The sequence below is a fragment of the Calypte anna genome, chromosome Z, assembly GCF_003957555.1.
Source record: "Calypte anna isolate BGI_N300 chromosome Z, bCalAnn1_v1.p, whole genome shotgun sequence".
Classification (NCBI taxonomy): domain Eukaryota; kingdom Metazoa; phylum Chordata; class Aves; order Apodiformes; family Trochilidae; genus Calypte; species Calypte anna.
In genome coordinates, this window is record NC_044274.1 from 45,331,205 (window position 1) to 45,358,290 (window position 27,086).

The 27,086-nt window shown below is 34.9% G+C and overlaps 1 protein-coding gene across 1 annotated transcript in view; it reads left to right on the plus strand.

Moving 5' to 3' along the window:
• The window catches only part of PTPRD (protein tyrosine phosphatase receptor type D), a 262,399-nt gene that overhangs the window by 223,050 nt on the left and 12,263 nt on the right, over positions 1–27,086 (plus strand). Inside the window, exons 29-32 of the mRNA XM_030466839.1 lie at positions 6,753–6,872; positions 7,542–7,696; positions 25,094–25,379; positions 25,814–25,992. Of these exons, the coding sequence (XP_030322699.1) occupies positions 6,753–6,872; positions 7,542–7,696; positions 25,094–25,379; positions 25,814–25,992 (740 nt within the window). The remainder of the gene's footprint in view (positions 1–6,752; positions 6,873–7,541; positions 7,697–25,093; positions 25,380–25,813; positions 25,993–27,086) is intronic.

The following is a 27,086-nucleotide window of genomic DNA, read 5'->3' on the forward strand; positions in this document are numbered from 1 at the left end:
GGAGAGAACAGTAATGACCAGAGGTTGGAGAAATGATGTATGGGGAACTTCAAAATGAATTTGATTTATTTTATATATAAGAGAGTGAAGGAAAGCATAATAGTCTTCTAGCATGTTAAAGGCTGTTAAAAATTTCATGGCAATCAACTGTTTTCCCTGCCTGTGGGGCTGTAGCAGGAAGAAATAATCTTTGCTGCAAAGGTGATTTATGTTGAACTGTTGAAGAACTTCCAAAACACAATGTCATGAATGGAGCAACTCCATAGGATATTTCGTGCAGTCTTTTCCACAATAAGCTTTCAAGGACTGTTTACACCAGAGTCTTATCTCAAATTATATATCAATACCTGATACTGCCACAATTATTTTTCAAGGCAGCCATTCAGTTTTTTTGATTTATGGTTCTGTGTCCATAAATGAAATGGTTTCTCTTAGCTGCTAGGGTAAACTGGTAGTTTTGTCAGAAGTAGTGTTTCCCTGAGGCAAGTGTACAGCAAGTGATTTAGTCAAAACTGTATTGTAACTCTGTAATTTGACTTTATTTGCTGAGTTTATTTGCTTTTTGCTTGAGGTAAGATAATACATTACTGGATCATGCAACTCATAATACAGACAGCATGACCATGCCACATGTGGACAATAGCCATTGACATTCAGAGTTCGAAGTTTTCCTTGCAAAATTAAAAAGCCTGCATATTTATTTTCAAAATTCAGTGATTGCTTCATCTTTGCTTTAGCACTGCAATCTATTACTTCAGTGCCAGGAGTTCTTTCAAGGAATTTCAGGCATGAGAGAGCTCAGTGAATTAATTTATTACAGTTAAGGGAAAATAACCCCATATTTCCTTATTTAGCAGATTCTGGTGAAAAACACATGACTAGTTCTCCTTTGTGGTGAGAAATACAGCTGGGAAATTTAACTTCTTCAGACAGGTCTCTCTGTAAGAGAATATAATGATTAACATTTTCAGTCATTTACAAAGCTTGTCCTATTTTCTGAGGAAGTCAGGAGATGCATCTGACTACTGAAAGTCACGTATTGGTAATCGATGCTTTCCCTAGGTGTTCTTTCTGGTTATTGTCACAAGAGCCATATGAAATGCATATATACAATTAAAAATTTTATTTGTGAATTAATTTAGCAATTGAAATCTCACAAAGTTCTATTAAAAATCAGAATACCAACAAACCTCCTGAAGTTCCCAAATTCTTCTGTGATGTACCATTTTTCATTATCATGCCGTTTCATCCATTCACTTCCTAGCTTTCAGCTGAACCAAACCATAAGAGTAATAGAATTTTGCTGCTCTTAAGTTTCACTCTTTTGATTATTTTGTTTCACTGATTTCTTACAAATATTCATATCAGCTAAAAGAGATAGTTGTGTTCTATGGAGAATGGAAAATCTTCATTAAAGAACTTGAATTGTAAGCTGAATTATCCAGTATCTTTTTCATAGTGTAATGTAACATCTCTTTCAGTGACAGGATTATTCAGGCTGCACAGAGTGATTAGCCTTGAGTACAGGAAGACGATGAAGCAAAAAGTAGTCAGCCCACTCACTTTTCCTCTCAGTCGCATCTATATAAACATTTTTGAGACCCTTTTGGAAAATCTTTCTGTGCCTTACCATTTGATAAACTTCAAAAATAATTCACTAAGACCCTGCCTTCCCTGCTGTTAGGAACAGTTAAAAAATGGAATCTCACATTAATGCCAGCAACTTAGTTTTGAACTGTTCTTGGCTTCTACAGTTGAAGATGAAAGACAGGATGAACACATTTCAAATATGCCCTTCTCCTTTTAGTCTCTGGGGTTTTTTTTTTGTTTTAATAACCACACTGCACTGTAGTAAGGATCTGAATGGAAACAGTTTGGGGGATTTTTTAGTTATCAGCTATCTTTCACTATTAAATTTTAACCTACTAACAGTGTCAGAGAAATACCAAAAAAAGTAGTTTAGTGTAGGCTGATTTGCAGACATACTGGAGGACTATAGTTGATTATGAATTGATCAGCCTGAAGTTCTTTTATGTTGTCTCCAAATCCTGTTTGAAAATTCTTTTTTCAAGGCTACTGTCATTAAGACCTACAATCATGTGGGATGCAGAATTTCTTGCTTTTTAAAATCCAAGTACTCAGTTCAGAGAAGCTTCAACAGTCACTGAACTATAGAATCATAAAATCTTTTAGGTTGAAAAAGACCATTAAGATCAAGTCCAACCATGAGCCCAGCATTGCTGACCATCAGTTCACCACTTGTCCACATTTCCAATTCCACAGATCATGTCCCTACATGCATTTTAAACACTTCCAGGGATGGTGACTGCATCACTTCTGTGGGCAGCCTGTTCCAGTATCTGACAACCCTTTTGGTTAAAAGACCTTTAAGATTATCTAGTTCTGAATGACCTGCCATGGGCAGGAACACCTTCCACTAGACCAGGTTCCTCAGTGCCCCATTTAACCTTCCAGAAAAGGGCCATCTTTGGGTTGCAATCTTGTAGACTAGTGTCAGTGTCTATGGTCTTCAGACTCAAATCAGCCTTTTCTTTAGGTGGCAAGGCATTGTTACAAAAAGGGAGAATGGCTTTAGAGAAACAACAGCTTAGTGATAGAACATTAGCTGCAGTGAGTAAAGCACTAAGCAAGCCTTATAGTGTTTGAAGCCTTTTCCGTCACCAACAATTGACACATCACCAACAATTGGCACTACCTTTTTATTGAACAACTACTGTTACCATTTAACCTCATTGTGATGATATTTTAGTTTTGAACAAAGACCATCCGAATATCTCATTAGAAAGGTTGTTTCAAAAGACTTTTATTATTTATAAAACCAAAGAAATAAGATTATTACGAATTACTGTTTTCTTCCATACAACATTTATACACCATTCTTAAGTCAAGGATGTACTATATTACTAGTTTGCTAGTAATACAGTTTTCTGGTACTGCTTTCTGATCTGCATTTTGTTCTTACCATCTCAGATGGCCTGTAACAGCTGGTTCATGTATTAAGAATCACCTGAAGGGGCTTTTCAGCCTAATTGATGGAAATTTATACTGGAAAATTATTTCTCTACCCTTGAATGTCAGAAATGTTTGTATTCACATGTTCATATGGAAATACACTTCCTTCAACTACTGATGCATGGCAGTGCTTTGTCTAGTATCTGTGACTTGTTGAAGTGTGAATATCCACAGAGATCCTCAGGAACTCTGGAGGTATTTAAACTTCTTAAGTCAGAAATGGTCTCAAGCTTCTCATTTTTAATGGAGAAGAAAGCATTTGCATTTACCTGCAGCTTTAGTTTCTGTAAGTGCTTGTACTTCCACAAAGAGGAAGGATTTGCATGGTGGGAAAAAATGTAAAGGAAAAAAACATTTATGTTTAGGGACAGGTTAAGAAAATATGCCAATCATTAGTTATGTCTTCTAGCTGAGTGTGCTACTCTAATACTTTCATAGCATAAGATTTCATAATATATTTACTAATAATTAGAGAGCTGCTTTGATCTCAGATGTAGTCATTTTGGCAGAATGCAACCAACAATCATGAGACAGTGAAAGTACTAGTAAAAAGTATGCTTGTCATTACTTTTAGTTGAATTTCTCTTAAAAAACACTTAGGAATCACCATCGAGTTCTGCTCATGTATATTTCAGTCATCTTGGTATCTTTAGCAACAGGAAAAAGAATACTGGAAAATTGCAAGCATTCCAGTACTGGAATACTACAAGCATTTTTCTGTAACCATGTACAGTTAGTGGCACAGAATAGTTCTGACTGGGTGCAGGTGAATATAGACTGCAGAGGAAAAGATCAACACTTGGAACTGGGAGCTGGGTGGATAAGAGGAAGGTGAGAACTCAAATTCACGAAAGTTCTAGGAAAATAACTATTTTCTTTATCTTATAAGTATCTTCTTTATCTTTCAGAAAGAGGATGCATGGTATCATCCCTTTCTTTACTATATGAAAGTCACCTGTTTTGCAAACAAATTTTCACAAGTGAAGAAGGAAATGCCCTTACTATAGAGTAATTAAATACCAACCAAAAGACTAAAGCAAAAAAAAACATTTGGCAAAGAATTTTAAAACTGAGTTGTTGGCATTTCATGTTGAATTTTATATCACTCAGGGGGTTTCAGAAAAAACAAGTATGTAACTTCTGGAAAATAAACTTAGTTACAGTGCCAAATGCTGGGATATTAACATAGGATAATATGAAGGAACTCTGCCTCAGAAAATAGTGTCTTATCAATTAGCTTATATTATTAGATTCTCTGCTGCTGGTGAAGTCTAATATAAAATATTGTTCTCATCTCTCACAAAGATAAACTGGGCTCTAAATTGTTAGGAGTATTAGGAATGTGAGGTTTCTGATCACAGAGCAAAAGACCGTAGGAGTCAGCTAAGGGCCCATCTCCGTAGAAGACCTCTTGTTCTGAGAAAAATGAAGCAGCAAAAAGAATAAAAGATGTAGTTCTCTTAATTTACACTTCACGTATTCTTCCAAAAGGTCAAATCCACATCAATCTGAAGTTTTCTTTCTAAAAATTTGATACTTATTTTCACCAATTTCCAATTTTAAATAATACACAGTCTAGCCTAAAAATTGTATGTTTTTTTTAAACAGTGTTCTCTCCCAGCACCATTCCACTGCATCAGTTAGCTCTCACAGAAAGTATTTTAGAAAAATTATAACAAAATTCTAGTGTATGCAGATAAACGAATAAATGATGAAAAAACACCACATGTAAAAAAGCAGGCACATACAGAAGCAGGTGCTCTTCTAAAACCTTCTAAAACTCTTCTAAAACCAAGTGTATGCTTACCATTAGATTACTAAACAAAAAACCAAAAACCGAAACAAAAAAACCCACCCAAATATTTTTCTATTGTTTGCAAAGATACTATTACTGTGTTCTGAATTTCCTTTTAATTTTTGTGTTGAACATTTATTTCTCTCTATTACTGGTTTTTGTTCTTTTTTTTTTTTTTTTTTTTTTAATAAACTGTATCTAAAGAGAGGGTTGGTTAATTTCTCAAGCATTCTTTCTGGAAGCTGTCACTGCTTCTATGAACATACAATTGCGAAAGCATAGGCAGACATTCTTGCATTCAGTTTATAAAAAAAAATATTTCAAACCATACTGGTTTAGTCAGTGGTTTATACTTAACATGTAGCTGCTAAGATTAGAAAGAATAGCAAATATGTACCAGCATTTACCATTAAAAATGTAAGTCATTCTGTGGTAATTAAATAAGAAATTATAAACCACAACTTGTTTGTCAAAAATATAGTTAACCAATAACATAGTTAAATATAATATATAAATATATAAATATAGTTAACCAATATAGACACAAGTTACCCTGTGTCTATATTTATAATAAATTGAATCTAGATTTACTGTAGGTTTTTTTAAATATCTCAATTGATGATACATTTTTTTGTCTGATTTGCAGTAGGCCACTGTGGCTTTCTTAGTGTTATGAATCTTACAAATAAATCATCAATATTTATGAAGTACTTTATGTACTTAGTCTTTCAGTATTTCAGTAAATGGTACAAGAAAGTATTTACTTAATTTCGTAATAAGACGATTTTATACAGTATTAATCCCATTTTTAAGGCTACAGTATTAATAAACAGTTTTAGTCATTTTGTTCCAATTTCTTACCTATAAATTCATCTACCAATTCTCAAAAAATTGTTTCAGGCTTTTTTTCATCTAATGAATATTCATCACCTGCTTCAGTGGTTAGATGTTTTTTTTTTCCTCTTTATCTATATTTCTTGTTCTCTGGCTATGATTTGTGAACCATTAGTGATCTGTGACCTGAGAGTCTCAAAATGAAATTATCTACAAACAAAAGCTATTTAAGACTGGGAAGTTTGAAAGCTTACTATGTCTTTCTTGGCATAGTAAGTACTGTGCAGAGTGAGAAACCTGAAGAGCACATGAATATTAAAGTTGTATTGCTTAATTTTCCATGGGCATCATCTGTTTGGATTAGCATGATAATTCATATTTTTATCAGAAATCTCATTTGAAGAGGAGATTTATCTGAATGAAATGCCCTGTATCTTGTAAAATTTGTTGGACAAACTATCAAACCATGGTTTTTAAATGCCTGTGAGCAGAAATTGAATCTGTTCTTTGTAACACTGATAGGAAAGGAAATTTTATTTTCTAACAGTGCACTTGATAGTTTTTAGTATGCTTTCGTTTGTCTGTGTGCTAAAAGTATGCCTTGGTTTTTTTACTGAGGTATTTCTGTACATACTAAGTATTAAGATACAAGAAGTTGTTCAAATGTTTGGGGGCTAGTGCAAAAGAGGTGAAATATGGCAAACACTAAAAAAATTGTCTGCCTACCTTTACTGGATTTGCTCTGTTCTTAAATTCTGTAATATGAAATGTGAGTTGTTTCAGATACAGGTCATGGTTTTAGCTACTATAAATTGTCTTTTCTTAATTATATACCTTCTTACTAATATTTCTTAATAATCTACCCCACTGGATTTACAAATACCCATTGTGGAAGAAAATACTGGACAAATACTATAAGATGAGTAATTTTTGTTGATAACAGAATTAATTACTTGGGTTATAATGTTAGCAGTTGTTGAGTATTCTAACAGATCTTACTTTAAAAATGTGTTACTCATCGGTAACACATCAGATATGTAATATATGTCAGTTTGAACTGTATTAAACATTGACATTTTTTTCAATACAGGTGAAGTGTGACCAATACTGGCCAAGTAGGGGCACAGAAACTTACGGACTAATCCAAGTTACGCTTTTAGACACTGTTGAATTGGCGACATACTGCGTTCGTACATTTGCACTTTACAAGGTACATCTACTTATATATACATACCATTCAAATCTAAATGTAGGCAACAGTTATTGCCTTGCCTTGCCTTCCCTGCCCTTTCCTTCCTTTCTCTTCCCCTCTCTATTCTTCCCTCCCCTTTTCCTCTCTTCCTCATTTCTCCTTTTCTCCCCTTCCCCATTACCCCTTTCCCTTTTCTCCCTTTCATCAGTCTGTCTCCTGCCAACCTGCCCTCCTTCTTCCTGCTTTTCTTGCCTGCCTTTCTGTCTTATTTCCTCACTCTAATCCCTTTCTTCTCTGTCTCTCCTCCCACTTTCTATCCTCATTTCTTCTGAGCGGCACTGAAGAATGAAACTTCTACAGAGTGTGGTTTTTTTCACAGCATGGAGTTTTCTAAGTTAGCACAGAGCTCTCACTATGAAAAACCATTTGACTGAATTAAATAGTAGCTAAAGCTCTGTCTCTCATTGTGATACATTACTGTGCAGTATAGTTAAAGCTCTTGCATTGTTTGAACCATGAAATTTTGAATGTAGGAAGCACAAAGTATAAGAACCAGTTCTGTTTCTCTGTGTACTCAAATGTAGTATAAATACTGTACTGGTATATGTGCCTCTGCAGTTGTGTCATTGAAAAGTGCAAATATCACATCAAGTGGCAGAATTGTCATGAAGTGTTTTCATTTCATAGAATGGTTCAAGTGAGAAAAGGGAAGTAAGACAATTCCAGTTCACTGCCTGGCCTGACCATGGTGTCCCAGAACACCCAACACCATTCTTAGCTTTCCTGCGACGAGTCAAGACCTGCAACCCACCTGATGCTGGACCTATGGTTGTGCATTGCAGGTCAGCCCAGCAGTTCTTTCAAAGCATCTTATGTTAAGATTATTGCTTTCTGTTTTACTGCAAATAGCTTCTTTTTACATCTGAGTCTGTCAAAGATAAAAATGGCTGCATTGCAAACTGGGGACCTGAGTATGACACTCCCAGCTTGGATGGGCCAAAATTATTTTCTTCTGTCTCTGCAAGAAGAATTAATTTTAGAATATCTAAAGGTCAAAAAGGGGAATGTCTTCAGGGTGAATACAAGTGTATCTATGGCATTCAGAAGGTGTTATGAAAAACAATAGTGTTCTATTTAAGATTATATTGATATAATATAGGAAGATAGCATTGATTTAAGAACCTTAATACTGAAGACAGTGTGTTTCACTTCTGAAGTTATTGCTTATATTGTGTATGAAAGTAAAGAACATGAAAATTTAAAAGGATAAAGGCAACTTTTACTCAAAACAGGTAGAAACAGTAATCTGTATTCAAGGTTAAACCCATATCTTAGGACTGTGAGGAGTTGGAATTGCAAAGGATGTACCTTTTGAACAGGCTCGTTTCAGTTCCAAAGAAATGAGTGCTTCGTGATATTTGAAAGGTAGCGAACATATTTAGGTAATACAAGGTATGAATTATTGCACTCCTGAGAGAAAAGTACCCACTTCTCTTAAAGTTCTGTATGTAAGGAAATGAAAACAAAGAGTTGGGGACTCTTTGCAAATCTTTGACAAGAGCAGATATTTTAGAAAACCTTAAAATCACACTGAGAAAAACACCATCAGAACATATTTGCCAGTTCTAATCAAATTATGTGTCAAGATGGGTCCCCTTCATTCCTGGGGTATGTTTGTTATGGCTTACATAGCTTACTGTGCTTACTCTTTCAAAGGAAATTTCTAATATTACTGAATCTTGTGAACTTCATTTTGGGGTAACTTTAGTTGGTAAAGCTGAGACCTACTACTCCCTGTTCACTGAAGCTATAAATGCTTACCGTATTTGAATACCAACCTCACTTTTGTCATCCCAAAACTGAGGAATAGGAGCTGTGAGGATTACAGCATGTCACACTTTCTAATTCCGGTTTCTTACACATTGGTAAGCCAGACATGGAAGCTGTCTATTTGAACATTATGTAAGTGAATGAGAAAGGCTCTTGTAAATGAGACAGAAAAAGAAATTCAGCAGGAAAACAAAATATGCAGGTCTTCCATGTTAAAAGATACAGACTCTTAAGTAAAGATCAGAGAACAGGGACATGGACATGCTGGAGTGTGTCCAGAGAAGGGCCACAAGAATGATCAGAGGTCTGGAGCACCTCTCCTGTGAAGATAGATGGAGAGAGTTAGGGTTACTCAGTTTCGAGAGGAGAAGGCTCTGAGGAGACCTTATTGTAGCCTTCCAGTATCTGAAGGGGGGGCTACAGGAAAGCTGGTGAGGGACTTTTTAGGATGTTAGGTAGTGATAGGACTGGGAGGAATGGATACAAACTAAAGGAGGGCAGATTTAGATTGAAACTTAGGAAGTTGTTCACCATGAAGGTGGTGAGACACTGGCACAGGTTGCCCAGAGAGGTGTTGGAAGCCCCATTGGAAGCCCCGTTGGAAGTTTTTAAGGTCAGGCTGGACAGGGCTCTGAGCAACCTGATCTAGTGGGAGGTGTCCCTGCCCATGGCAGGGGGGGTTGGAACTAGATGATCTTAAAGGTCCCTTCCAACCCTGAAAATTCTACGATTCTGTGATTCTGTAACATGCAAGATAGTAGACATTTAATGTTTATTGAAACATCAGGCTCAGGAAAGGGGAACAACTGTAAATAATAATACAAATCTATTTATACAGTTTGCTGAATATTTCCAGAATGGAGCCAAATCTTTTTGTACATGTATTTACAGGATTTTAAAGTATTTCTAATATTGCCTAGAAATACAGATGACCTTAGCTATAATGATCCACAGAGATCATCCCTCTAAAGGTGCTCAGCAGTAAAGTTGTTATGCTCTAAATTAAAAACAAAATTAATTGAAGAAATTAATCCTCCCACTCTGGGAAAGCTAAGTGACTATAATTGCTTAAATTCTCTCAGTGCAAAAATACACAAGTTAAATTAGTTGTTAAAAGTCATACAGCAAGTCATTGGAAACAATGAAATAAAATACAAATCTTATTATCACTTAGTGGTACTGATGAACTGCGAAGTTATAATTTTCTCTTTGTCATTGGTTACATATGTGAATTTCAGTGAAATTGGTGATCACGTTAGGTAGCATGAGTTGATGCCTGTTGAGGTATTGTTTTCCCAATTTCCTATTTATTTTTTTATATATATATAATTACAATATGCATATCATGGTAGTATAATTGTTTATACCAAGATGAAGTTACTGAAGTATTTCTTGCAGCAGTTATGTCAGTGTGAGTGTCTTTTTTAATGGATACTGTAGCAACATTGTATTTTGAGATTTGTGTTTTCTTTTAAGTTTTAATTGACAGAACTAAATTGGTAAAAAAATCCAAAGAGGAAGAGTATCACAATTTTTCTAGGCTACAAGACATGCCTTTCATTCAGCAACATGAAAAATTTTCCCATTTAGTTTGAAATTAAAGTAGTGGACATGCCTAAACATTCTATTTCAAGTGCAGAAAAATTTTCATTTTATATTAACAGAGAACAAGTAAGCAAATTTTGCATGTTACCTATCTTTGAGTCTACTTTCAGATTCTTCTTTCTTCTCTGTTGCTCAGTTTGTAAACTTCATTTCTTCTTTACTCTTGCCATTTCATTCTTCTCATCCTAAGTCATTTCACTTGTTTTTCATTTATTTCTCTGCAGTGTCTGGACTGCTCTTTATTCCATGGACTCCTCTAATTATATACCATTTATGTCTTTCAGTTTCACTGTTTTCTCAGATTTATTTCTCTTTTTCTCCAATATTCCTGAGCCATTTCAATATGAAATATGTTCCTAAATGTCTTATCATTTTCTCTAAAAACAGGTCATCGTTCTAATGATAACACTCTCCTGCTGATTTTTGTGCTGCATCAACTTGCACTGCCTTCTAGTAGTCACCCTTTTCCACTCAGATATTCTATTTAAAAAAAAAAAACAAACTTCTGATTTTTTTCTTTTGCTGGCCCCTCATCTACCTCTGCAGCCTTTTAAAGAAATCCTCTTTTCTTTGTTCTGGATCTTAACCATCACTCTCTGCTATTTTTGGTTCAGGAGTCCATCAGTCCCTTTTCATGAAACTTCATGCACTACAGTCATTCAGTTATTAAAAATGTAGTGATTTTTCTCCACTAGAACAAAACAATATAGCAAAAGACCATAACTTTTATCCCTCATCTATGGTAGGCAGTGCTTTTCCAACATATTCCTCTGAAGGAATAATCTGAGTTTACTCCCTAGCAGAAACATGGGATTCGTAGTGGTGAGTGTAAGACAGCTGAGACAGCACTGATACCTTCCTTTATGTTTCTTTCAGCATTAACAAGCTGTTAGAGCTCAGGAAATTATAATAATTTTTAAAACATTTTAAAGTAGTGTTAATACAAGAAGGTTTACCTTTCAAAATATATTCATTAGACAGAAAGAGTAGGTATAAAGAAGTCGAGGATGCCTTTTACTGCAAAGCTTTTAATTGATAGCTGGAAAGCTAGCAGGCAACTAAGCACAAGGAGCAGGTATGTGTATGATATTTCTGTGAATTTATCCCTACTGCTCAAAGGCTGATCTTTCCACTTTTGATGCAGATCAACACCCAATAAAAGCAACAAGAGAGAGCAACCCCGTATTTATTTGGTACTCCTAAGTAGGTATTAGAAGTGAGAGGTTTAGACCAAGCTCTTCTGTTCTGCATTCTCCACAGATGCCGTAATACTGATGAACAGTTGTCTTCCAGTCCACTTCATGTTTGTGATTAAGAGTTTTTTCCAGTTTGCTTGGTGATTTTGGGATATGGCTATATATCCTATAGACAGTCAAAGTACCTGGAAATTCAGTTTCAGAGCGTGGCCCCAGACTAGCTTGTGTCAAAGCTTCAGTATCTGATAAACTAGTTTACTATCCTGTTCCTACAAAATGCTTGTTGAGTGTATGAAGAATTTTTGTGGTTGTTTACAGTATGCTTAGTTTGTAAGGTGGAAATGAGTGACAACTGGAGCACCCACCCTGCATTCTGTGCATACTGTGACCAGGAAAAAAATGCAGTCTTAAGCAGTAAAATTTACTGTGAATGTAGTATATAATTAGTGACATTCAGAATTAGTAGACTTTATAAGACATGTTCTGATAAATTCATGCAAAATTTTGTGTCATGAAAAAATGAGAAATACAGAATTATATGATAAGCATTTACAATGACAGTAGTACAATGTCATTTACAAATGACATTTCTTACTAATGTCCATGCAACAGGCTTCTTAGAATGTCATTTACACATCTGCTTGTGATAATTAACAGTTTGCTTGCCTGTGCAATATTGAAGTTTTATCTAACAGAGAAGTCAAAACCATATTGAGAATTGTTCTGTGTATCTTCTGCCAGACAAAACTTACCTGTGTAGAACAGTTCACAGATGTTTAAGCTGAAGAGGTAATTTTAAGATATTTATACCGGTTATTTTTAAGGAGAAAACCTAGGTCATTGTTGAAATGATTGTGAAACACCAAAGGTAACATCAAAGCCTAATCTAAATGCAGATGGTTTTACTTCTGCAAGCAGATGTTTTTGAAGGACTACATGTATGAAAAGGGTATCGTGGCAATAGCATAAATGCCGAGTGTCATGGCACTCTTCTTTCCACAAAAAAATTCTATACTTTTCTGTCTCTAGGAAAGATTCCATTTAGCAAATCCCAAATCAAGGCAAAGTTAAATTTAGAAATATATTATTGTAGACTGCCATGTTCTGTGATCCTTGCTGGAGTTACATTCTCCCAGAGACAGCAATATCTTTTTTATATTGTGAGATTGGGTAGAGAAAATCAGCTAAATCAAAAGTAAAGATGTATGCAAAGTAATAACATAAAAGATATTTAGTGATCCTATCCTGTTTGTAGATACTTCTTATAGTGTGTGTTCAAACCTTGACTTGTCTTTTTAAGAAAAATTTATCTAAAGATTTTTCTCTGGTGGTTGAAATACTTGATGCAGGTAGATGCTTTTTCATCTACAGCCTGTTATATTATGGGTCTATATCCTTTCAGTTCTTTTGCACAGCATTTGATTAATATCACAATCCAACTTATGTTTCTGCATGAGTTCCCTTAATTCACAGAGCTGATCTGAAAAAAAAAAAAAAGTTTCTTTAATGAAAAAGTATAGGCTTAAACCCTGGGATTCTTCACTGGATAGGCTGTAAGGTGTGGTCTAATGACAGCAGCGAAAGCACACGTTTTTGTTTGAAGTTGGATTAGTTCACGGCAACAGGTGCTAATGAGACACCAATGAAATAGCACTGGAGGGTGTTTGCAGCTTTATGCCACTATTTTTTCAAAATGTCACATAAATTTTAGCTGATTCAGTTACTGTACATAAAAGTTTAACATGCAAGTGCAGTGCCATATGTCTGAACCTCTTTTCAGAACCAGCACCAAGGGCCATATCATTAAGATACTTTGGGAGGCTTTGGCAGGTACTGTTAATGCTGCTATTTCAAACAGAAGAGCTTAGATGTTTGGAAGAATTTGACTGTTGTAAGTAAATCTGCATCTGAATATACTAGCATAACCAGCTAGTACAGTAAAGCAAAGTTAATTTAAAAAAATAACAGAACACAAAGTGATCTTGCATTTCTTAAAGAAGAATACTTAATATTTGTTCAGTATTTCAGAATAAAAAATAAATATATCTATCTAAGGCAATTATTCTTCTGTGGATTGTTTTTCTTCAACTCTATATCTTTTGAACCTCCCTACCACTTTTGCCACATACCTCATTTTTTAATAAGTTCTCATTTTTTAATCCTTGCACTGGGTAGGCTGCAGTTGACTACCTTTCCTTTTTAACAGTGAGAGAAAAAAATCCCCCCAGTACATATTCAGAAATCTCTCAAAGGAGGCTGAAAAATACTAAAAGCTTCTTCATCCTTTCCCTCAGGATCTTTCCTAACTTCCCTGTACAGCTGAAAGCTCTTGAGAGGAAAAGATGGTAAAGGCATTTTTCCATAACAAGTATTTTAATATCACAAATATTCTAAGCCTTCTCTTTTTTACTCATATGTATTATACAGCAGCTATTGGATTACTACTATATATAAGACTGGATAGGGCATAATCCATATACAAGTGCACTGCATCACTATTTGGTCTGCAGCTGTTAGCTGTAGGTCATCATGTATTTCATTAAGACTTGTATCTCAAAGTCTTGGCTCACAATTAAAAGGCAAAGAGAGAGGAATAAGGCTGTTGTTAGATTATCTTCTCAAAAAAAAAAAAAAAGTGTAATGAGCCAGATTAAGAGGTTTAGTTCTTCTTTATATAAAATATAAAAATAAAGCAGTGCATAAATGTCTATGGTTTTCATTGTATTGTATTTGTATTAATTTCCTCTGCGTGGTTGAAGGAACTGATTGGGAGTCATTTCAGTTCTAAACGTACTTTTATTTTAGAGAATTATTTCAACATACACCTTACACAAAATAGAGCAAGGCTTGATGAACTTTATCTCTTGGAAACTTGGTATTTGTTTAAGGAACTGGAAATAGATTCTATTGACGTAGAAATTTTTAGATGGTTGTTCTATCTTCATTTAGTGTCTGAAATTGTAGAATCTACTGGAAAATAAGAATGAAACTGGATGGAAGGTTGATAAATACTAGCTGGCAGAAACAAAGACTGATGTTTCACCAGCACACTGATTGCGTAGTCATTGTTATATCAAGGCACTACTTGATAATCATCACAGAGAGACAGGAAAAACCTGAGGCTGCTGTATGTACAAAGTTTACTTCCATTTTTTATAATCATAAAAACTCAGTAAGTATCACGGAGTGAAACCATTATTAAAATTCAGAACCATACGCAGAACAAATAGTAGCAGTATTTCTTCATGCAGGTTCAAATAATGGAAAATACCTTCTTGTGGTCTTTTTTTTTTTTTTTTATAATTAAATCAGTCTTACATGTATAAAGCCATCTTTGGTTGTCACTTAGCCTGTGGTTCAGGGGATTATACCCCCCACTGCTGTGACTCAGACTGGATTATCTTCTAAAATCCTAAAGAACTCCTATGACTTCATAGGGTAAGATTCTGTTTCTGGTAGAAGTCAGAAATCTATGAAGGAACATAATTAATGCTACTGCTTGATAGAATCACTGGTCTTTTTAGGCCATTATACTGTCTGACAATGGCAAACATCAAAACTTTCAGGGGAAAGCATAAAACTTCAATGTCAACAGTATTTTAGTAGTTTTCTACCCAGCAGCAAACAGTTAGTGACTAGTTTAGCCCTTACTAATGCAGATTTAATTTCTTCCCCCCAGCCCTTATTATTCCCTCAGCTGTATTCATGGTTGGATATATTTTAAAGAGTAAAACCAGCCAACCTTATCCTTGTCTTTTTCCTTACCTAAGTACTATTCTATGACAAGTAGTTTCATATATCATGTTAGAAGATACCTATTTTCTATTGTTTTAAACATGTCTGTTCATTTGTTAATTTCACAAAATGTCTGGATAAAGGCAGGGAAAAAAAAAACAAGACAAAGAAAACAAACAAAAAAATCAACAGCAATCAAAAAAAAAAAACAAACCAAAAAACCCCACAAAACACATTTTTTAAGGCTGTTTCTTGTTTTACATGTGTCACAACCCAGGTTGAGCAACCAAGAGAGATTCAGACTGGACCCCATTGCAAAGAAGCAGCCCTTTTTTTCAAGGACTTGCAGTCGTGTTTTGACACCACTTCCCAGAACAGATCCTAAGGACTGGTCCCTCATGACATGTCTACAACTTTCCCTTGTGTTCATCCACTGTAGCAACTAGGACACCAAAATACTCTAACTCCTCTTCAGTGCTTGTCATGAGGGAGGTGGCAGGGAATCCCCACTTCTTCACTCGTTCTGCTGGCTTTCTCAGCTTCCCCATTTGTGACATACACTTTTTCTGTAGCCTTAGAAACTACTCTCCTTTCTTTTTTTTTTTTCTTTTTTTTTTTTTTTAAGATGTAATACAGCAAAAATAGTTCCAGAATCGTGCCATGTTTCCATGCTAACTTGTCCGGTGGGGGTACTGAGGTCTGACTTGGATTCGGTCAACACATGGTTTTGGTTAAATGGATTTCTTGGAGGCTGAGGAGGTTTTATTCAGTGAAATAACCTGCCCCTTATTAAAATGTAATAATTTTCTGCAAGATTTTTTCAACAGAAGCAATGCCTTTTCCATGTGTTATCTCAAATTACAAATATGTCGGTGCTGATAATTATTTCCATATATATATATTATCATGTCCTACAAGGCTTGTAATTTCCTTTGACCTAAGCTATAGTTTGTTACATTATTTGATCAGCACTCTTAGTGAGTCATTTTATCCATATGTATTTAGTTAATTGGTTATTTTACTCCCCACCCATGTTTATATATAATATACTCTACAAAGGAAAAGGAAATCTGACTGCTTGCAGCTGAGTCTAGTAAAAGAGCAATTAGGTTCTATCAGAGCCAGCAGCTGTCCATAATGAATTCTGAATTAAAATTATGAGAGAAGAGAAGAATCCAGCCATCTGCAGGAAATGTGAAAATATTATTATAACCCAATAGCTCCATTCTGGAAAGGGGTATCTCTGAGATTTCCCAGCTGTACCTACAGTAAATTCTGGAGTATCCGTGGACACACATTATACTGGAACACATTCAATCAACTTGGCTACCCCAGCACGTTTGGCTAACTTTGAACAGGCTGTATTTTTGTATAAAGTAATCAGCATGAAAGCCTCATGAAATCATCTCCCTGTGTCTCTAAATAGTCTGTTAACTTTTCATAGGGGCTTTCCAATCAGTATTCTGTCCTTAATGTTAATCTTTCTTTGTTTTTCATACTTTTATAGACTTAGTTCAGGGTCTTATCACTTAGTATCAGATTTTGTCTATGACTGTTGGTCTGAGTGAATACTGCATTGCAGTACCTATTTTTTTGTCACCTAAATTTTAAAATAGTTTTAAAATGTTTAAAAATTATCATAATACTATCCAAGCTCATTTTACAGCTACTCTGAAACTTCAAAATCAAAATGCCCTTTATTTTCATTATAACTTGTCCACAGTATTTGCTTATAAAGTTCAAAAGCTTGCAAAAAACGGAGGAAATCAGTGGTCAACTGCTACGTGAAAAGCTGTGATTAAGAAATGTGAAATGCTTAGCAGTAATGACTTCTCAGAACCTCATTTTCTGCTGTGTTGCATAGAATTCATGCTGGTATAAAGACTGCTGATGTTAAGGAAAAGAAATACCAAAAGCAGTACCCCTAAACAGGCTCTTGAAGTTTTGGTAGAGATATTGAAAAAAACGTATTCTTTTCATAATTTGATCTAAGAAAACAAGGGCCCTGCAAGAGCATTGATATCAGTTCATCAGAGAAGCCTCATAGGTTTTTCTTATTTATTTTCTGCTGCATAACATCTCACTGCATTATTACCATGTTTCAAGGATTACACTTCAAATGAAATCCAAGGTGTTAAGGTCATGTTTATCTCATCCTCTGAACGCATCCTCTAGATATATATATATGTACTCCATGCAAAAGGAGGAGACATCTTCAGATGGAGACTCAAAACAGTAGTTCTGTTTCCATAGCCCCATAAACTTCAAGCTTGAGGACTAATTTTCTGATTATTTTCAAGTTTTCAATTTAAAAAAAAAAAAAAAAAAAAAAGCATTTGTAGGAAGGTAGATCCCTGTACACTTAGGCCTTTGAATTGTGCTGGATACTGAAAAAACCCAAACCTGATGCAGACTATATGACTTGGTACAATGTTTTCATTTTTCATTTTGTACTTACTAAACAATGTCTGGATCATGATCTGGGTCATCATTATTCTGTCAGTCCAAAACCCAAGAATAATGAATGGCGAATGGTAATGTTCGGCCTAAGAACAGGAAAAGAAAATATTGCTGATTACAATGGGTATTCAGACACTTAAAATCATGAAGGGATCCAGAAGGACTCTGAAACTGGGAAGCACCTTAGTGTTCAGCAATTACTTTCAAGTTCATATTGTTATCTGGTACTGCAGAAGACATTTCTTCCCATCTCTTCTAATTCATTTTCAGATAGCATCAGTTACTTGCGATTTCCCACACAGGTGTGTTAATAGCTCTTTTACCTGTTTCACACTAAAACATAATCAAAGCACAGAAATATACAAAAGCTGAAAACAACTCTTCAAAACATTCTGCCCTGAGAATGTGGAACAGGTTGAAATGCAAAGAAAGCAAGGAGTAGTAGTTAGCAGCAAGCAGCATAATTTCTTCTCTTTGACTTCTTCACTGTGCTGTAATCTTCACTTTTATTTATCAATTATAAGATCACAGTGTACTTACTCTCATAAATTACGCAGAAGTATAATTTTATTTACTACAGCTGTTCCAGGAGTAGATCTGTATTTAATTGAAGGTAATGAGTTATGCTAAGATGTGTTTTAAAAATTAACCCCCAAAACCATTCTTTTTCTAAACTCTATTTCACTAAACTCTATTTCAATAAATTTTATATCTTTACTTTCTAAATGGTATTCATAATGATAAGAATGCATTATGAATGCACTCTACAGTACAATGTGTAACAAGTATTTTGCAAAGAAGATACAGTTGAGATACTTACCGTCTGATGCTCCATACAGAATGCAGTACACTGAATACATGGGATTGTACTTATAGAATTAGGAAAATAAGAAGGATATCTGAGAACTGAATGTATTTTGAAATAAATCAAGGTAAATCCTTGCGCACAGATAAAACAGTACAGAGAAATATAGTTTATTCTTCTTTTATTTAGGTATCTGAGTAATTGAAAAGATCAGGTGTTATAGAGATTTACAATAAAGTGTATACATATAAATCCTCTATAAAAAGGAGGATTATAGCATGTATTGCCATATAAAATAAAAAATCAGCTTCAAAGGGAAACCAAGGTCAGAAAAAGAAGTGGTACAAAATAGGGGCAATTAACTTTTTAGCTATCATTTTGTGTGATTTCAGCTATATTCCACCTTGCAAGCAGAAAAATATTAGATCTTTTCACCAACAATTCATGATTTCAGGGAAGAAGCTGGCAGCAGTATTCTGTGATATTCTGTCTCTTAAGGAATAAACAAGGATCAAAAGTGGTGCTGTCTTTTTCAACAGCATAGTTCCTTTTTGTCTCAGGTACACCAAGGCAGAAGTGTTGCTTGAAAGGAAGAGGTCTAGATGGTATGATTAGCACCTGGGGGGTTGGAATTCTTGTGCTTTCTTCAAGTATGTGGAACCAGGTGACCAAGTCTAGATAGTATATTTAAGTTTCTTTTCCAGGACATGTCTAGAATGTTGGGGTTTTTTTTCTTACGCTGCCTAACCAAATTCCAGCAAGGTCTAATGAAATTACTTCTATGGGTCTGCAACAATGTGTTTCGCCATATAATTAGGAACTACATGAAAAACTACTTTCTATTTGGTTTAAATTCTCTGGCATTAAATTTCATTTAATGATTTTTTTGTGATACAAGCTAAAGCTTTATACCTATTTCCTTTTCACCTCCTCCATGTAATGCATGGTTTTATGGCCTTTCTGGAGTTTTCTCTGCTGCAAGTTGAATTACCTTGTTTGATTAACCTCCCCTTCATACACTGTCATCCTCTTTGACATGTTTTTTCAACCTTATGATTTTGCTACCATTCTTGAGATGGGCCATACTGCTTGGAATGGAGGATAGTGCAAGAGCAGCCCTTTAGCATGCAAAATGGATGCAGAACAGCATTTGTGGAAAAATATACGGAATCCTTCAGTAAACAGTGGATTCACAGGGTAATGAGTGATTGAATGAATGAATCAGCATGAAAGTAAATAAAAACACAACAAAAATCCTTCTAGTAAGTTCTACTGAAACTTCCTAAACCTAATTGCAGGGAGAAAAGGTAATTTCAGATAAATGGCTGTCACATTTTTTTCTCAGATTTTGTTTTTCCATCATTCCATTACTTTAATGAATTATTTATATATGTTTTACTTTTCTAGTGCAACTGTGGTACATCTTCCTCCACTGTTGAGATGGAAAATATTTCTCACACTCATGAGTTAGTGGAGTTGCATTTTGCACTTTCATGACATCATTTCTATATAACTTTGGAGTTCTGCATTTCTATAAAGTTCTGGCACATGACAGACCCTGGTGTAAAGTCTAGTGAGAGGATTTGAAGTGCGTATTGGAATGTCCTTGTTAGATGTGTCTTAAAACATTCTTGTTTTCTTTTGTTGAAAATTTCTCTTTTATCCTGCATGAAAAACTAAGCTATTGAAATTATTTATCAATTATTCCCTGTACACAGGATTTGTTAGAGAAATTTCCTGGAGTTTTGATTCTGATTAAGAGCTTGTTTGTGTTCATGATGCAATCTGGCTAGGCAACTTCTGCTTCATCTCTACAGAGCTGAACTCAGGGTTAGATGAAGAAGAAATTTGCTTCTTGCACATTACACTTCTTCAGTTGTCTGTTGCAAAACACTGGGCTTCAGTCTGGGGAAGTTGTATTTCAAGAATTTATGGTAGAATTCTGAGAACATACAAACTGAAAGGAAAATCTTCATAAAGCTAAGTAAAGGAAGAAAAGGTCTAAAGCTGACTTTTTATTTGTGAGCCTCCTATGCTTTGACCAGCTGTCTGTGAAAACTCTGGGGAGCTCTAGATTGAGCTTCATCTACTTACAGTGAAATCTGTTCTCTGTGATTTTCTTCCCTTGTTCATTTTAAGATACTTGATATGACTTCCATGAAGAATATGGCTGCCACCATGAATAGCATAGAGATGAAGAAAATGCACTGCTACAGTTTTGCAAACAAAATATTTTATTTGATCAATCATTACACTTAAAAATGTGTTGTGTACCATACTGCATTTCTGGTATCTGACCACAATGAGAAAAACAGAAAGTCATTGTGCACTTGCAGACCAATTTTCAAGGGTCACTTATAAGCCAGCACCAGTATTGTTGAAGTAGCTTGGTAACTCTTGTAAAATTAAATATAAATATACATCTTGGCACAAGGTTTTCAACTATTTCAGTCAGATGTGTATCTCCATAAGGATGCTCCCTGGTTTCATAACAGGCTTTTTTGCTCTTTCCTGCGCAGAAGGGTGATTTTCATATTCTACTTTCCTAAGAGAAAATAATCTAAATATTGCCCTTGTAAAACTTCTACAGTATCTCTATAGGATTGGAATCTAATTTATCATAAAAAGTTCCTCAGTAAAATCCAGGCATTTTTATATGTTTCCTGTATCACATGCAATTTTATATACTTCTAGTTCATAAATACAAAATTATTCAATCTGGAACTGTAATATTCAATAGATCTTCTGCTTGATAAGATTCAAAAATATCCAAAATTACTTTTGGTCCATATTTACTGTCTTTCATTCCAATTAAATGATCTGTGAATGCTAGCAATTAATGCTGCCTTTCTTTGCCAAATCACTGAAGTGTAGTAAAGGGTCATCATTTAAACAGGTATAAATTAATCAAAAAAAAACCAACCTTAAAAACATCCATAAAGTGATTTCAATGTGGAATGCCTTGTACCTCGTAGTTTTTATTTTTGCAAATAGATGTATTTCATCACAGTATTTTAAACATGTTTCAGTTAATGGGACTGAATCAGTCATGTTGTTAGAAATGGAAAATGGATAAGTTATAATACTTGAAGCAATAATAGTTTTCTAGTAGGCACACCCATTTAACAGATTGATTAAGTTTTAAGCTTGTAAACATAAGTCTCCTACAGCAGCTGAAGTTGCAGAGTATGTTATTTAAATTCTAACTTTGATAATAACACTAGAAGATGGAAGCCGAAGGGCAAGAAAGTCAGCAGCAAGTGTAGAATTAATATCTGAAATTATCCTAATAAAATAAAATATCAGCGTAAGCTTTTTTTATGTTCAAGTGGTATATTAGTGAGGATTCAGATTGCATGGCTTCTAGACAGTGTATTGTTAATATATCAAGACATCTCTATGATAGTAGAAGAGAAGAGGAAACACAGGATAAAGATATGTAGTTTCTTGCTCTTGCATAGCAATCTATTGGAGTTCAGTAGTCAGAAGGTGTATGGAGGCAAAGAGGAAGGAACTTAAATACTCATAATTCTGGTTCCATTTTTAACTGGAAACTAAAAATATTAGTTGAATAGACATGTCTCATTTACAGCTGGCAGAGTTGTAATGTCCTGAATACCTTAAGAGAGTAAAATACCTTGCTGGATAAATTGATCAAGAGAGGAGAGTGTCAGGAGCCCAGTGGAGCCAAATGCTTCAATAAATGTAGTGTTTCAGTATCTCTATCCTTATAATGAAAACACTGTTGCATAGTAAGAATATGGTTTGTTCTGGTTTCATGATCTTCACAACCTCTGTATAAACCTGTAAACTAGCAAATGTCTTCTGTGGTATGGTATGCTAATAACTATTCCTCTTTGAGTTTACTCATGGGAAGAATAAATATATAATTGATACTAGAATGTGAAGAAAAGAAATTGAAATTGCTTGTTCCAGCTGAAAGTGCAAGCTTTTAACTAGGCTGGAATTTTGTACTTGTGGTCTGTAGGTACCAGTAAACCTTTTAATCTTTGATCTGAAAAATGGCACGTCCAGCTATAAACACAGGGCTGGAACTGTTCTTTGGTTTACATGCTAGGAAATAGAAATATATTCTGAACTACTGAGAATGTCTGAATTGTCAAAACTTTGTATTTCTCAATTGGCCAGAATTTGTTAACTTAGTAAAAACTGAATGTGAAGAGGTATGTTTTAAGGAATGGCTTTAAAACTTCATATGAAACAATCTGATACACAAGTGTGCTACTTGTGTTGATTTGTTTACAATCAAAAGAAGAAAAACAAACAAAAATGGAAAAACAAACAAAAAAAAAACCACCAAAAAAACCAAAACCAACCAAACTTCCCCTCCAAAAAACAAACAAACAAAAAAACCAACAGCAACATATTAGACAACTTTTGGACTGTTTCTCCATTAGTATTATCATCGCTAAGGTCACCAAGGTTTCCTGGAGTGCAGAAATTATTTTTTACATACAAGTTAAATAAATTCACATTTAAGTAGGACAGCCATCATTTCACTTGTATACATATTTTCTTCTTCTACAACTCCCATTGATCGATACCATTGATTGGTAAGTTTTCTCAAGCTCACAATATTGATTAATTCTTGTCATCTAAGAAAGTGGAGGATTGATGCATTTGGTCTACAGAAGTCCTCAGCAGTTTGGAGGGGTTTTGCCTCTGGTCAAGAGCATATGATTAATATATAAATATAGAATCTTAAAACCAAAACAAAGCTCACATGAAACTAAAACATCTTTCTGCTCTTTATTGCTTTCTGATTTGGTTGTAAGTAAGTACAGGCGGCTCATTACTGGCAAAGGTTCTTAAAGAGTCATGCAAGAAATAAAATTTTAAACTTAAATAATAATTTCAGAATAGGCTTATGATATCTAATTAGTCATGAAAGTATGGGAACTGCAAAGATCTTTGGTTTTAAGTAGTTGTCCTCTAGAAGCTGGGTTGTAATTATTACTATTTGTTTATATAAGTTTACAAAAAATAGCAGTTTGTGGTGATTTTAAATATCCTTACCTTAGATAATATCAATGTCTCATAGCTTTGTAAACTGTTGCTTACTCTGCTTACTCTGAGTCAGTCCCTCTGCTGTCCAAAAATTTCCATAAAAGAATTCCTGTAGAGATTTTAGGAAATATGAGTCTATTTAGCACCCAAGTTGCATATTCATTCGTTCAATACATTTTCTGTTCTTTTGTATTCTGTAAACATTTTCACATTAATTTTACATCATTCCCATTGAATTGTGCCAAATGTGTAATAAAGGATCACGTGTGACTAATAGCAGTCATGTCAAGGTGAGAACTCTGCTTTTCTCTCCTGATTGCAAAACATTGTCCTTAAGAGTTATTAAAGGTAGCCCATGCATGTAAGAGTCAACACATTTAACACATGGAGGGAATGACTGGAATCCTTGAGGATCTGCTACATTTTGACAGTGGGTATCATAAACTGCTGTTAAGTAGGTCTATTACTGAGACAGATTAATTCTCTTAGACCCAGCTAAATATTTCATGATCAATGTTTTATTCTTGTGCCAAGCTCACAGTAGCTGACCCATGTTTTAATTTGCCTTCAAGTTTCACTGAAGAGGGGAAAGCGAATTCTAGCTCAAAGTTCTTCCTGGGGAATACCATATTGTGAAAAGAGCTAAGAAGTAATTTCTTTGGCCTCAAGAGGACTGATGTGACTTCATTTCAATTGCTGTCTAAAACCAACAACTGACTTAACCCAGAACCTTTGAGGAAGCTTCAACTTTATCTCTGCCTGAAAGACTGCTCATCCAGTCTGGACATAAATTCAGTGCTGTGATTTCAAGATTTGTCATTAAGCATATTTTAGTCCTTTAAATTCTGTCCTTTGAAATCTTTTTAGTCTGTCCTTTGAAATAAGTTGATGACTGAGCATCCTGGTCTGGGTCCTCAGCATTGCAGATTTTTCCTGTGTTTTCATAGAGATGCAAGACAGATGTTGAAGTGACCAGCTGGGCTTTTTTCCACAGGTAGCACAGCTAACTAGGCATGGCTCTGCTTTGCAAAGACTAACTCTATGGCCTAGCTAACCAAAGGAGCAGAAGACAGTCCAAACAGAAGCGCCATTGATAGGACTGGGAGAGAGAAAGAAAGTTTTAAAACCACAATAGAAATATTTAGGCCTTATTTTCTTTAGCATTATTGTTTGACAATTGAACAGAATAACAACAGCATGTTTAATGAGTTAGAAATGATGCTGCAAATAAAACTTGAAGTCTTAGAGAATTCATTATCTCCAGTAATTTCCATTTTGAAGAATATGTATTTCTAGAACATGTAGCATTGTGTTTTACTTCTCTGATAGTCAACCCTGAAACTCAAAGATTCAGAGATCTCATTTAAAAGTATTACGCATTCTGAATTGCTTCTAATGGGTGTTAAAGGAGTTTACTTATTTCAGAGCAACAAGCACTTTCATAAAAGCTGATGTTAATATTCAGAAAAATGTGCAGTTCAAAATGGTCTTAAGAAACTTTAAAACTTGGATACCATAAAAGTAAGCACAACGCATGAAATCGTCCTTCATGTTTTCCCTCCTGTGTTCATTTCTTTTAGTGCTGGAGTCGGCAGGACTGGCTGTTTCATTGTGATAGATGCCATGTTAGAGAGAATAAAGCACGAAAAGACTGTAGATATTTATGGCCACGTAACACTAATGAGAGCACAGAGGAATTACATGGTTCAGACTGAGGACCAATACATCTTTATCCACGATGCACTGGTGGAAGCAGTGACATGTGGAAATACCGAAGTGCCAGCCAGAAACCTGTATGCATATATCCAGAAGCTGACACAAATAGAAACAGGCGAGAATGTCACAGGAATGGAACTGGAATTTAAGGTACAAGGATTTTATGTTACAGGGAGCTAAAAACAAAATGGTGTAACAGTTAATGCTGCTCTATACTCCACCAGTTATTTCCAGTAATCCAAAGATAAGTAACTGGCAGGATAAAATTTTAAATCCGGAAGATGATCCTTTGTAAAATGCACAACTCTATTCTCAGCTGGTTTCCATATAAGAACTATTCGGTGAGGGTAGTTTAATCTCACTGTTCCTTTATTGTTTCAATATCTTGTAAAGAGTGTTTGTGTAATTGTTTAATATTCAGATTTAACCATATGCCTTAATGGAACAGACTTTAAATGCTTATTTCCTGATTAGATAATATAACAAAATGTGGAAGACTAAGCATCTGAGAGATATCATCAAATATGATTTGTCATTTGGTTTTGTTTTACCTGGCCTTAATTCTTTTAAATTGTTTTCAACAGCGTCTTGCTAGCTCTAAAGCCCACACTTCAAGATTCATCAGTGCCAATCTTCCATGTAATAAATTCAAAAATCGCCTTGTCAATATTATGCCATATGAGTCTACTAGAGTTTGCTTGCAGCCAATCCGAGGTGTAGAAGGCTCTGATTATATTAATGCCAGTTTCATTGATGGATACAGGTACTAATGTTGATGTGTTCTCCTGTGGACTGTTTTAAAACTTTACAAAATTATTTGTGTAATTTTGTTGAAAATAACAAAATCTGGTATTGAAATTTAGTGTTATTTGCTATCTGTGTGTGCCATATTTGATGAGGTGATTCTTAACTATTAATAAACAGTTTAGATTTTCACCCATGCAATACAGGAAAATTTTGTAAGCGATGTAGTCTTAAACATTGTATTTTAAACTAGTTTTTAACTATGGAGAATTCTCTGTATCTTTTACATGCTGAAATTACTAGGATTTGAAGACCTGTCAGGCTTTAGAACCTCTTTAGAACCACAGCTCTTCTGCTTAAAAAGTTAGAAATAACAATCAGAAGATGATACACTGTCTCTGTCAAAGTGGTAACTTATGATCTTGGAACACCATTTAAAACTAGACCTAGCTGCCAAAAGCATTTTATACATGAATAGTTGTGTTGCCCACCAGCATCTTCGTGACAACAGAGCAGTATGTCCTCTGCTGACTTGGGCAGAAAAAAGGGTTAGAAAAAAGGCTTGAAGGAGAAGCTGTGTAGTTTGACTAAGGAAGAATATGTGCCCCTGAGTATCATTATCCACGAAGATAATTTTATGAGCCTCTGCTCATTACTGGAAACAACCTTCATCTCTACTGTCACCCACAGAAGTGTTTCTCTTGATTGAAAGATGCAAGAACAATATGAACTAGTCATCATCTTCTAAATGATCTGCTGCTCTAGAAGCTATTAACTGCTTGATGGTATCTTCTACTAATCAGCTATTAGGGCCTGGAAATGCAGTGCACTCCGTTCCTGAGTTTTCTTCCTGCCTTGCTTGTGGTGGAGGCATCCAGCTGCCAAAAATGAGTTAATAACCTTCTTGATGCTATAATTCCTAAACTTAATAGATTGGTAGACAGTTATTTCTACAAAATGAACCAGCACAACTAAGTGTTTCCTAAGTGCTTTTTACAGCATACAAAATTGAGCTATTAGAGTTGCATTAAAATTTAAATAATAATGATAAAGACATACATCATAATATTGAGTGATTTCCATCTCAAAGTTCTAAAACTGAAAAAAGCCATA